General features: G+C 47.5%; 1 protein-coding gene across 3 annotated transcripts in view; it reads right to left on the reverse strand.

Moving 5' to 3' along the window:
• The window catches only part of DGKH (diacylglycerol kinase eta), a 103,163-nt gene that overhangs the window by 48,080 nt on the left and 42,195 nt on the right, over positions 1–12,888 (reverse strand). For all 3 annotated transcript variants that reach the window (XM_082234218.1, XM_082234217.1, XM_082234219.1), the window contains exons 4-7: positions 9,657–9,761; positions 9,229–9,361; positions 5,204–5,310; positions 1,731–1,856 (exon numbers count right to left, since the gene is read on the reverse strand). In XM_082234218.1, coding sequence (XP_082090344.1) covers positions 1,731–1,856; positions 5,204–5,310; positions 9,229–9,361; positions 9,657–9,761 — 471 coding nt within the window. The remainder of the gene's footprint in view (positions 1–1,730; positions 1,857–5,203; positions 5,311–9,228; positions 9,362–9,656; positions 9,762–12,888) is intronic.

Below are 12,888 nucleotides of genomic sequence, written 5' to 3' on the forward strand. Positions count from 1 at the left end.
CAGCAAGAGGGATTGCTGCTTTCACTGCGTAGCGATCCCTCTTGCTGTTCTGGCTTCTGAGATTCAGAATATTTTTTTTCTTGTTTTCCTCCTCCAAAAACTAGGTGTGTCTTGTGGTCTGGTGCGTCTTGTAGAGCGAAAAATATTGTAAGCAGTAAATTCTTCTTCTTCTTCTTCTTCTTCTTCTTCTTCTTCTTCTTCTTCTTCTTCTTCTTCCTCCTCCTCCTCCTCCTCCTCCTCTTCCTCTTCCTCTTCTTCTTCTACCTATTAAAACCATTGGGTAAATCTGGCTCAGGACTGTCTACATATAATGTAAGTGGCTTTCCAGGAGTCTTTCCCACCCTAATTGGAGATGCCAAGGAATGACCCTTTTCACTCTTCCTGCTTGGCTAATTCATAGAAAAGAGTGAAGGTTGGCATCAAAGTGAGACCTTCCATGGAAACACTTGGTGTTCTTTCCTGAGCCATTCCTACAGTTTCCAAGCCATTCCTACAGTTTTTATGTTCCGGGAAGAAGGCAAGAAGTACCACAAGGACTTTCTAAAGTCAATTTTAGGAAGGAATGCAAAGCGCGAGTGTTCCACCACCTAATCCTTGTGCATGCATAAAAGGAGGTGGTGTATTGGCCCAGGGGCTTCCACAGAACTCTATCCTGCGTGACATGTTCCTTAACGTCTCCATGAAGCTGCTCGGGTAAGTTATCTGGAGGTTTCGGCTGAAGCAGCATGGCTACACGGATGGTGCTGGCTCTTACTCGCTTCCATCAGATCCTAGGGAGAGGGTTGGGCACTGAGAAAATGGATGCAGTGGAACAAGTTAAACTTTGCAGACCTGTGGCTTCCACTGTAGTCAGAAAAGCAGTGAGCCAAAAGCTGCCCCAATGCTCTACGCACATTCAGATAGTGAAGACTCTTCTCTGGAAGCGGATGGGTGAGGGCAGGACAAGTTCCTTAGTAAAAGGCCTAAAGCAGTCTTTCCCAACTTGATCCCTGGAAGGCACCAAGTTAGGGAATACCGCTGTAGAAAGTTTTTGGCTTTAGGTGTTTTATATGCAGCCGCTTTGAGACTCCTTCGGGTAGTGATAAAGCGGGATATCAAATACAAACTCTTCTTCTTCTTCTATGATGATGGTTTGTATTTATATCTTAACATCTTTCATTAAACATGTATACTGCTTTATCTATCCATGGGCAGAAAAGTGAGGTCAAAAGAATAAATCAAAATCACAGGACTGCACAGAAGCTACAAAGAAAAAAACCAAATGGCTAATGGAATATGTTGACCTTTCTGTGTCACAAATTGCACAGTTTGACGTACAGTTTCTAAATAACAGCTTATTCTGATATTTTAAAAATATTCAGGGTTTCATTTTTGCTACTAAAATTTATTTGCCAATATGAGTCAGGAGTCCCTAGGGTTGGATGGCGCCTTGTACGCCTCCTTCCAGCAGCCAAGCTGGTGTCAAACGTCTTGCTCTCGTTTCCTTTGGACCCCATCAGCAAGGCTGAAAGGGGGGGGTCTTGTCGCCTGGGCAGCCCAGGGTCTCCAGACACACTGCACAGGCTTGCGCCCAGGGGAAGCCACTTCAATACTGAGAACGCAGTGATTTGGCTTCACCCTCCAGAGGCAAACTCCATTGTCTCTCGAAACAGACAAAAGCAACCCAAAAATTATGAGAACATTCTAGGAGACTGTTTTGAGGGAAAGAGACCTGTACAATCTGAACTCACCATCGTTTTACACCAAAGGCACTTCCAATCTTGCAGTCGCAGGACGCTGCCACAGGTCTTGTCACAAACTGCACATTTGGCACTGACAGGAAGATTTCCTTCTAACCACTGGTGAGGCATAGCTACCTGCAGCGGAGTGTTTTAAAGGTCAAAATGGGGGCAACGGAGACAGGGAAATAAGCATGTCACTTTTCTTCCAAATTCACTACAGTCAAACCTTGGTTGTTGAATGTAATCCATTCCAGAAGCCCGTTTGACTTTCAAAATGCTTGACAACCAAGGCATGGCTTCTGAGTGGCTGAAACTTCCTGCACTCAAGCAGAAGCCGTGTTCAGCTTCCGAAAAATGTTCGAAAACCGGAACACTTACTTCCGGGTTTTCGGCGTTTGGGAGTCGAAACATTCCAAAATGAAGGCTTTCAGGAACTGAGGTTTGACTGTACCATATTCACTGCTTCCCCACCCACACAACCCATTTTGAAAACTATTACGGTCATATCAAACTAAGTTGCACTCAAAATAGTCACAGAAATTAATGGATCTAAATTAGCCATTATTTTCAATGGGTTTACTCTGAAGAAGACTTAACGCTGGATACAACCCCTGAGGTTCTGAACCAAAGAGATCTGAGTACGTATATGCCGTGGTGCAGAAGATTCCCCTTCCAGTCGCCTAATGAAATGCCTGTTTCACGGGGGGGGGGGGACACATACACCCCGAGTTTCAGAACTGGCTTTCTAGGGTCAGGGTGCTGTTGCTGGGAGGGGAGAAGTTGGCACAGCTGCGTCAACCCTTTTGGACAACTGCCATTATCAATAACTTGTGCCAAGCACGCCAACAGAGCAGGTCGCTGCAGGAAGCGCTGAGGTGCAGGGACCTTGGCGCAGTACCCCTTGCTTCCCCAATCCCCCTTGGCAAGCAGCCCACTGTGTTGGGAAGTGAGGAGAGCAAAGCGTATTCTCCTTCATGGAGAGCACGTGTTACAGTGGGGGCCGCCAGGACACTCCAAAGTTGTTGGGCGGGCTAATTGACCGTTGGCCACTAATGCGACTGGGGCTTCCCTTGTCGTTGGGAAGCAGTTAATGTTGCCATTTGTTGATTGACAGCCAGAAATGCTAAAACTCCTTGCACGAGGCTAGGGCTTCCTCTTTTCGCCCGTGCATCGGATTGCCCGTCCCCCCTCCCTAGAATTAGGATTGTTCGCTTTGACCTTGCTATGCCTGTCATGGGGTCGTCTGCTCTTGGGGCAGGGGCCCGGTAGGAATTTTGTCCATCTGGCTGATTGGCTGGGGCCATTTGGTTTTTGCTACTGTGTAGCAAATCGTCACAAGGTAAGGTTGTAAGGTTGCGGTTAGGCCAGTGTTTCCCAACCACTGTTCCGCGGCACACTAGTGTGCCGCGAGATGTTGCCTGGTGTGCCGCGGGAAAAATTAAAAAATTCGAAAGATTTTTTTTTTTAAAGTCAAATTTTCAATTGGGGCGCCGTCACTAGATGACCCCTGGGGTTCCCTCCCTCCCTCCCGCTCTGCGCCTCCCTCCTCCTCCTCCGGGGAGGCCCTTCCTGGCTCTCGGCCAAGGCTTGGCGGCTGCCACTCACTCACTCGCTCGCCCACCCATCCCTCCATCCCTGCACCCGGCCTCTCCCCCTCCGTCCCCGGCGCGGGGGCTGCCGGGATCCGTAGTCCCCTCGCCCTTGGGCTACGCGCCCGCGCGGGGTGCACAAACTACGTTTCCCAGCGTGGCCTGGCGGCCCGGGCGTTTTGTTTGAAGCGCTCTTCTCCCGGCCATGGAATGAGCGCAGCGGCGGCGGCCGGGCGGGCAGGGGCTCTTCCGCGCAGACCCCGCGCAGCCTGCCTGCGCCCCCACGGAGATCGGGCGGCAGGATGGAGCCCGGGGATCCCCGCGGAGGCGGAGCGGCGGAGGCGGAGGCTGCCCCCCAGGTAGGGCTGCGTCGGGGGTTTTTTATTTTTGCAATGCTGCATCCGCGCCGGAGGGGACACATCGGACCGCGGGGAGACCCCTTGGCGGGCGTACAAGGCAATGCATGCGTGCAGGCGTTGCATGGAGTGCAGTGCAATGCAATGGCAACGCGGTGCCCTGCATGCATGCATGCAACTTCCACCGGCGCTCCGGACTTGGCAGGTGAGGGGGGTCTCCAGTGGGTGGCAGAGAGAGCCGGGAGGGCGAAGGGGAGCCGGGGGGGAGCAGCGCTGCTCCCCGAGCCGAGCCCGGGGGGAAACTTCGGCGTCGTTGCGCCGGGTGTTGGAAGCGGAGGCTGGCGGGGGCCCCTCACCTGCAAAACCTGGTCGCCTCTCATATATTTCATGCATTGCATTCATCGCCCGCTTTCTCCTCCAAGGAGCTCCCGGGGGCGTGCGTGGTTCTCCCCGTGTTATCCTTGCAACAACAGCCCTGCGAGGTGGGTCAGGCGAGTGGCCCAAGGGAGCACCCAGGGATTGTCCTGGCCAGGTGGGGTGATTTGAACCCTGCTCTCTGCCCGGTCTTCGTCCTCATTTAGCCCCCACATGTGCATGACTGTGCATGACTGAGGTTTTCCCCCCTCGTCTTGGCTATGGTGTGAGTCTGTGCTGTTAATTAATGGGGTTCTGCCTTCGGAGAAGATGAGCCAGCCCTCAAGGAGGTGATTATGTAATTTGCTAGCAATTCATGTCCCTCCCGGCGTGACGCTGCGCGCTGACGTCACGGGGCTGTAATGGTGGTGTGCCTCGAGATTTTTTTCATGAAACAAGTGTGCCTTTGCCCAAAAAAGGTTGGGAAACACTGGATTAGGCATTGGTTTTTGGTTTGGTTGGTAGAGGGGCATGGATTGGCTGTGCCAATAAAGGAATACAGGGGCTCACTATTGCTTTTATCTGAATCCTGTCAAGGGGCTAGGGCCACGCAAGAGCCCCTGGTTGCATTTGGGGAGGGCTGAGGGCAGGTTCCCTGCTCCGTCGCTACCCCCAAGTGTATTCCCCTTTTCTGATTTTCGCAGGCGTGCGGAATGTCAGACTGTCCCCCACAGTGGGGGCAGCTAGTCACAACCAATGCCTAAGCAACCACTCACATGTTTGTATTTTAATAAAGTTGTGGCCAAAATTATGCCAAAAACCTTAAACAAAAATACTGGTGTGATGTGTGAGTTATTGGGGTGGCTCTGGGGACCTCAACACACAACAGAACCCCAGAGGCAGCACAGAGGCAGCAGCTATATTGCAATACCCAAAGCAAGGGGCTGGCTTTCCTCTAGTGGACCACAGGTGAGATTACTTTGGGTGTTATGAGTTTCTTTGTGTAATAAGGCTTCACTCCAGCAGGATTAAATGTGCTAAAAATATTTTCCCCTCCCTAATGTAGACAGGATCCACAATCACTTAAAATTAGCATCGTCCCACCTATTAGCAAAAGTTTCATTTTTCTACATAAAACCAAAGCATGTGCAGGGTGCCGCCTGCATTTCTGAGAAATACTTACACCATCTTCATCCTCAATAATATCTTTTCCAACTGAAGTCAAAGTAGTCCATTTGCAACTGTTTATTGCTCTGACTGCGCATCTCTTATGAGCCTTAAACTTGCATACTGGATGAAAAGACACACATAATCTTTGAATGATTCACATCATCTTTCAGAAGCTTAATCAAACACACATCGCTTCATTACACAAATAAGTAAAGGTAAAGGGACCCCTGACCATTAGGTCCAGTCGTGACCGACTCTGGGGTTGCGGCGCTCATCTCGCTTTATTGGTCGAGGGAGCCGGCGTACAGCTTCCGGGTCATGTGGCCAGCATGACTAAGCCGCTTCTGGTGAACCAGAGCAGCGCACGGAAATGTCGTTTACCTTCCCGCTGGAGCAGTACCTATTTATCTAGTTGCACTGGTGTGCTTTCGAACTGCTAGGTTGGCAGGAGCAGGGACCGAGCAACGGGAACTCACCCCGTCGCGGGGATTTGAACCGCCAACCTTCTAATTGGCAAGCCCTAGGCTCTGTGGCTTAACCCACAGCGCCACCCGCAATAGGTAGTGTTAAAAATGTAAATTGTTCAAAAGGTAACTGTTTAGTTCGAATCCTTCCCAGCAGTGCGCTGGAAGAGTGTTCATCTCACACTTTTTCCGACTCTACCAAACTATTGAGAGATTCTCCTTGCAGGGTAATTTTGTTAGTTAGTTAGTTAGTTAGATTTATAGGCCACTTAAATCAAAAGGCTCTCTAAGCAGTGTGCAAATAAAACTGTACATAAAACAGAGCTAAAATCCACAAAACAATTTAAAAACTATCAAATATAAACTGTACAGCTGGGCAGGCTTATCAAAACAAAACAAAAAAGTGTTTTGCAGGTGTATAAGACGACACAGCAAAGCTGCCTGTCTCATACACATAGTAGTTAACGCAGTCCAAGTCCACTACGAGCAGACGTCTGTGGTATCTTGGTAGATAGGTGGTTAAAGGTAAGGTAAAGGTAAAGGAACCCCAAATGGTGAAGTCCAGTCAAAGGCTATGGGGTTGCGGCGCTCATCTCGCTTTTCAGCCTGAGGGAGTCCAACGTTTGTCCACAGACAACAGGTCATGTGACCAGCATGACTAAACCGCTGCAACAGAACACCATGATGGAAGCCAGAGCGCATGGAAACGTTGTTTACCTTCCCTCCGCAGTGGTACCTATTTATCTACTTGCACTGGTATGCTTTTGAACTGCTAGGTTGGCAGGAGCTGGGACAGAGCTCACCCTATCATGGGGATTCGAACCACCAACCTTCTGATTGGCAAGCCCAAGAGGCTCAGTGGTTTAGACCACAGCGCCACCTGCATCCCCATGGGTGGTTAGACACCACAGTAAGCATTGAAGAGAAAGTGGCATCTTGCTTGCTTGCAGGAGTCCACTGTGGGAATTACCTGCTTCACAGCACAAGGGCTAATGTGGAGAAGAAGAAGAAGAAGAAGAAGAAGAAGAAGAAGAAGAAGAAGAAGAAGAAGAAGAAGAGTAGTAGTAGTAGTTTGGATTTTATATCCCTCTTTATCACTACCCGAAGGAGTCTCAAAGCGGCTAACAATCTCCTTTCCCTTCCTCCCCCACAACAAACACTCTGTGAGATGAGTGGGGCTGAGACTTCAGAAAAGTGTGACTAGCCCAAGGTCACCCAGCAGCTGCATGTGGAAGAGCCGGGAAGCGAACCCGGTTCACCAGGTTACGAGACTACCGCTCTTACCCACTACACCACACAGGCACGAGGCTGTCCATGGATCCCCCTAGGATATGGGAAAGCCTGTCTCTTCTCCTGCCGCAGTACTGCAATGCATAGGCACTGGCAAAAGAGACTGACAGTCAGAAGGACAGAAAGTTCCTGCTTTGCATGGGAAGCAAGGAATCTCCTGAACAGGATCAGGCTGCCCATCTACTTAACGTTGTCAGCCCTTAAAATGTATCCCAACCTTTATTCCAGTTTGCAAGTAAGTGGTTCCCACTTCACAGATGGAAAGCTGAGGCTTATGGACCGTAGTTTGTGAAAGCCACCTAAGGAAACCCATGGTTTATGGGATAATGGATGTAAACCCTTGCAGCAGTGTAGCTACTGTTTATTATAATTAAATAATATTGCCTGCAAGCTTCTCACCATCCCAGAAACTTTGCGTTGGTAGTTCTCCAAGAACAGCTGCTCTCTCCAAATGCCTTCGTTGATTCCAAAAAAAGCAAAAGTGCTAATCTGACAAGATCCACGTCCTGGGACTTGCAGTTTAACTTGTCAGACAGCGTAATAGCTGTCTTGTAGGATTACACAAAACCTGTTATTTTGTTTCTAAGAATACAAATATGCACATTAGGGTTTAAACACACGCACCCCCAGAAGTAGATTAAAGATACTAGGAAATAAACTCTCATTTTGGATGGTAATAAAAATTCATATTGCAAGAGGGCCTTCTCGGTAGTGGCGCCCTCCCTGTGGAATGCCCTCCCTTCAGATGTCAAGGAAATAAACAACTATCTGACTTTTAGGAGATATCTGAAGGCAATCCTGTTTAGGGAAGATTTTGAGGATTGATGTTTTCATTATGTTTTTAGATGTGTTGTAAGCCGCCCAGAGTGGCTGGGGAAACCAGCCAGATGGGCGGGGGTATAAATAATAAAATTATTATTAAAATATATTATTAAACGGGGACGTACAGTGTTCTACTCTTTTTTCTACCTCGAATGCAGGACCCTTGTGGCACGTAGGAGGGGGTAGGAGGCCCTTCTGGAAAATCTGGTGATTAAGGTTTGGTGAGCACCTTTCAGTGTGATGAGTGCAGTCCAGAGACTTGCCTTCAGGGCTATGTAGGGCAATGTAGGGGGCAGCTTTGAAGCCAACCTGTTAGATCAACCAGAGTTGTGGGGCCCTGGGAGGGGATGAAGCAGGAAGGACTCTCTAGTCACCTGAAACAGGAGGGCCTGAGGAAAGGGGTATGTGGAATCGGGTGGCTGTCCACAGCTGGTTATGATCAGTTAATATATCACACCGTGGTTCTCTAACAGTGGATCTGGTCCATTAATTTAACAAATGTGACCCAGCTTCCTCAGCCTTGTGTCTTGCGTCCTTATTTCCCAGTGTTTGTTGCAAACAGCTGTCTTCACAAAAACCCAACTTTGCAAGCTCCCGATCGTGTGCAGAATTCCTACATGTGAGTAGCAACTCACACATTTGGGTCGATCTACAAACAACCAAATGCAACGCACTGCTGCTGGTAGATGACAACGTGGCGTGACGGATGTGGCTAAAAGTTCAGCTCTATATAGCTAACACAAGAGTTAAACAATACAATATCTAGACATGGGATGGGGGGGAACAAAACCACCTTGTTATTTTCCTAGGAAATGAATTTCCTAAAAGAAGGCATTTGTGGCAGGCAAGGCCAACGTGGCCAAGCTAACAATGAAGAAAACAAGGGTAACAAGAATCCTGAAAGGTTCTTTTCAGGAACCCCAACATTTTAAAGGCAAAAACATTGCAGGGGGTCGGACTAAATAATTTTACAATGTTCACTGAAGCTCAATAGTGAATTATTACTTAGCTTGATAGGGACACGGGTGGCGCTGTGGGTTAAACCACAGAGCCTAGGACTTGCTGATCAGAAGGTCAGCGGTTCGAATCCCTGCGATGGGGTGAGCTCCTATTGCTTGGTCCCTGCTCCTGACAACCTAGCAGTTCGAAAGCACATCAAAGTGCAAGTAGATAAATAGGTACCGCTCCGGTGGGAAGGTAAACGGCATTTCCATGCGCTGCTCTTGTTCACCAGAAGCGGCTCCGTCATGCTGGCCACATGACCCGGAAGCTGTACACCGGCTCCCTCGGCCAATAAAGCGAGATGAGCGCAGCAACCCCAGAGTCGGCCACGACTGGACCTAATGGTCAGGGGTCCCTTTACCTTTACTTAGCTTAATATGATATACGTTCTTCTACTACGTGTCACCACTTAATTATGTGATAATACACAATGGGGGGTGGGGGCTGCCGCCACCTTTACCTTCACAGGACAGGCCATGAGAAGTAACTCCAGAAAGGCTCTCTCTGCAGACGTTGCAGAAGGTGGGTCGAGCGTGGGAACAGGCGTACCAGTTATGCATCCCTGAGAAATGTTCCATATTAAACTGGGCAGCCTAATGAAGGAGAAGTTAAGAGAGATTTGCAGCAACAGGACATCACTACAGCAGCAGCTAAAACCACCTGACGTGTGAAAAAAATCACCTTCCAAAAAGAATGCTCCCCAGGCTCTTTAAACAAAATAACATGAACTATATGGCTATATCAGGCTTAACCAAATCTCTATTTTAGTTTCATGGATTTTTCACACCGCATCAGGGACATACACCATTTCTTCCCCGTTTACTGCATCTTGAAAAACCGGCAATATTTCAGTTTTAAAAAGCTCAAGATGCGCAGCATTCCTCTTACCTCATAATGTTCCCGGGACTGTACGGACTTCAGAGAGCTGATCCAATCCTCCATCTCTTTTCTGTTCTCTGCACACAATATTAATCTCCTGAATGGTGTGATTACCTGGGGGGGGGGTAAAGATCACTTAATATGATGACTCCGAATTGCTATAAGGAGGACAAGGTAACAAAGAACACAGAAAAAGCAGGATCTCATAATTCTTGTAAAATACTGATCACCTTAATAAATTCCAAAGACAAAAAAATTGTTATCAGTTGTAAATGTTTTCCTGTGTAATTCACAAGAGAGAGAGAGAGAGAGAGAGGTTCTTGTTTATTTCTAGTAGGAAATTCAGATACTACAAATTCACTGCCCTTCTGAGAACAGCAAGCCTAGACTGTAAGGATATTTAACATATTTTGTATTCCAATGTTCGGTATGATGCTGCTTTTATATGACTTTGCAATCAAAATAAGATATGTGTGCATAAAGCGTAGGGAAAGCAGTGAGTGAAGACAGTAACTGTGGTTTATATTGGTACCCTTAACTTAAAAAGCCAAACAACATAAACCTTTAAGCAGCAGGCATTCAGAAGATTTTCTTTCCTTGTCAGAGTCGTTATTATTTTCCCATTGCCGTGCTCTCTGATAGGCTATTAAGTTAGGCCACAATAAATTAATATCTACAAGTTTCAGAGTTCATATTCCACATAACGATGAAAATTTCTGTCTTATAATGCCACTAATAGCAACACACAAAATCCTCTGACTTCCTCCTCTCTGACTTACCCAGCAGTCTCTGCCATTTGTTTCTTCCATGCAAGATGCTCTTCGCCAAACTGCTCTTTTCAGTCTCTAACAAGCTCACTAACCACAAGCAGCACAATCCATGAGTCACAAGGAAGATGGAGACCCTTGCAAGCCGTTTTATATATACAAGCTGCCTCTGGAACTGAAGAACCTCTTCTCCACCTCCTGACCTTTTCAAACATATCTACCCCACAAAAATGCACAGGGAGTAGCACAACTCACACACAGGAACCCAATTTATTTATTGATTCCCGTGATCTAAATCCCGTTTTTCCAAGTTCCAAAACCTCGAGGTGGCTTAAAAATCACAGTTTTTAACCACACAATAATTGTTAACAACATATTAAAAAGACTTCAGAATCCTCCCCACAATGCAATACATGCTTGATGGTATCAGAAGCAGCTGAGAGGTCAAGGAAAATTAACAAGGACATGTTTCCCCTGTCTCTGTCCCGACAAAGGTTATCACAGGATGACCAAGCCTAAACCGGGCCTTAAACCTGATTGAAATGGATCTAGAAAACCAGTTTCCTCCAAAAGTGAATGGATCTGGTTCGTAACCACCTTCTCTAGAACCTTGCTCATCTCCCTTTCCAGTTGCTCAACAGGCCGGTTCTGATCCATGTGCAACGTACTCTAAGAAAAATATCTACAGCTAGAGAAAGGAGTGTCTGAGATCAGATCAGTGTGTTGTATCTTGGGAGTGTATTCAGACAGGTGTTAACTAGAGGGCTGGATTTGAGCAGGAGAAGTAGAAGCTGTGAGGAGGACTTGGGTCGCATGTCAGTCGAGAGGGGAGAGATCTTCTAGAAAGAGAAGAATCCTAAACCAGTTAGGAGGGGCGTGGTGATCCCCTGAATCTGTTGTGGTATTTGGAAAAACATCAGGCGTGGGATTGTCAAAAGGCTGGAAAACTGACAGAAAGTACCACCTTGTTTAAGAACCAAAGTACCGTATTTTTCGCTCCATAAGACACACTTTTTTCTTCCTAAGTAAGGGGAAATGTCTGTGCGTCTTATGGAGCAAATGTGTGGTCCCTGGAGCTGTATTGCCCAGGGGCAAAAAGCAGATCATGCTTTTTTTTGTGAAAGAGGGAAGTGGGTGTTGAAACAAAGCCACTGATCATTTGCCGATCGGGGAGAGATAAGGGACGCTAGAGATAAAGGAGGCTGCCTGGGAGGGGGGAGGTAAAGACTGCAAACTTGCAAAGGGGGAAAACAGGAAGACTAAAGCAATAGGGAAAGAAATTAGAAGAAAAGGAGGAGCAAAAAACTGCTCTAGCTAAGGAAAAGTCACTAAGGCAAACAAGAGGGAAGGGAGTGTTGAAAGGAAACAGCTGATCGGTGGGATCAGAAGAGAGATAAGGGACGCTAGCAATAAAGGAGGCTGCCTGGGAGGGGGGAGGTAAAAGCCCATGGATCCTCTGGATTTTTGCATTGGGTCACCCCAAATTCACCATCAGATCACATAGCATGTCCATGGCTACAGCCTGCACCAAAAAAATCACACATCCACTGTTTCCTGGGGCTGCAATGGTGCAAAAATGTGGTTACAAAGCACAGATCCACATGGATCCTCAGGCTTTTTGCATTGGGTCACCCCAAATTCACCATCAGATCACATGTCTGAGGCCACTATGAGCCACAAAAATCATACAGCCACGGTTACATTCAAAATATATATTTTTTCTTGTTTTCCTCCTCTAAAAACTAGGTGCGTCTTATGGTCAGGTGCGTCTTAGGGAATGAAAAATACGGGAATAAGCTGTAACATCTATGCAACTAAGGAACTGAAGTGAAATAACTTGAAATAAGCTAAGCATTTACCAGCTAGTCTGGAAACCTGTAACATCTAACAGGGAGTGTTTCTTGAGGAGTGGTTTTACCACTGCCTCCTTCAAGCAGGAAGGGACCACCAGCTCTCATAAAGAGGCATGAATCACCTCCCTGGCCCAGCCAGCTGTCCCCTCTCTGGTGGTTTTTATCAGCCAAGAGGGACACATTCTCGAGTCTTAACAACTGAAACTCATCCAAAATAACGGGACTAGACTGTGCTCTAGACATCCCTTGAGATTCATCTGCTGTAACAGCCAAGTCAAGAGCTGGGTGGATGCAAGCGATTCTGTCCTCAAAATCCTTTGCAAACAAGTCACAGTGAGCTACTGATGGTTTCCCCACCTTCTCTGGGCCAGACTGCAAAAGGCCCCGCACTACCTGGAAGAGTTCTGCCAGACGACGTACTGAGGATGCAATGGAGGCAGCTGAGTATGCCTTCTTTGCTGCCTTCACTGCCACAAGGTAGACTCGATAGTGAGCCCTCAATTTGCATTTTTCTCCACTTACATTTGAGCCGCCTCCCAGCTTGTTTCCCCACCTTAAGTTCTGGAGTATACCAGGGAGCCAAACAGGCTCCACAAAGAAGGAGAAGGTGCTCACAAATGA

This window comes from Podarcis vaucheri, assembly GCF_965113315.1.
Source record: "Podarcis vaucheri genome assembly, chromosome: 8".
NCBI classification, from domain to species: Eukaryota; Metazoa; Chordata; class Lepidosauria; order Squamata; family Lacertidae; genus Podarcis; species Podarcis vaucheri.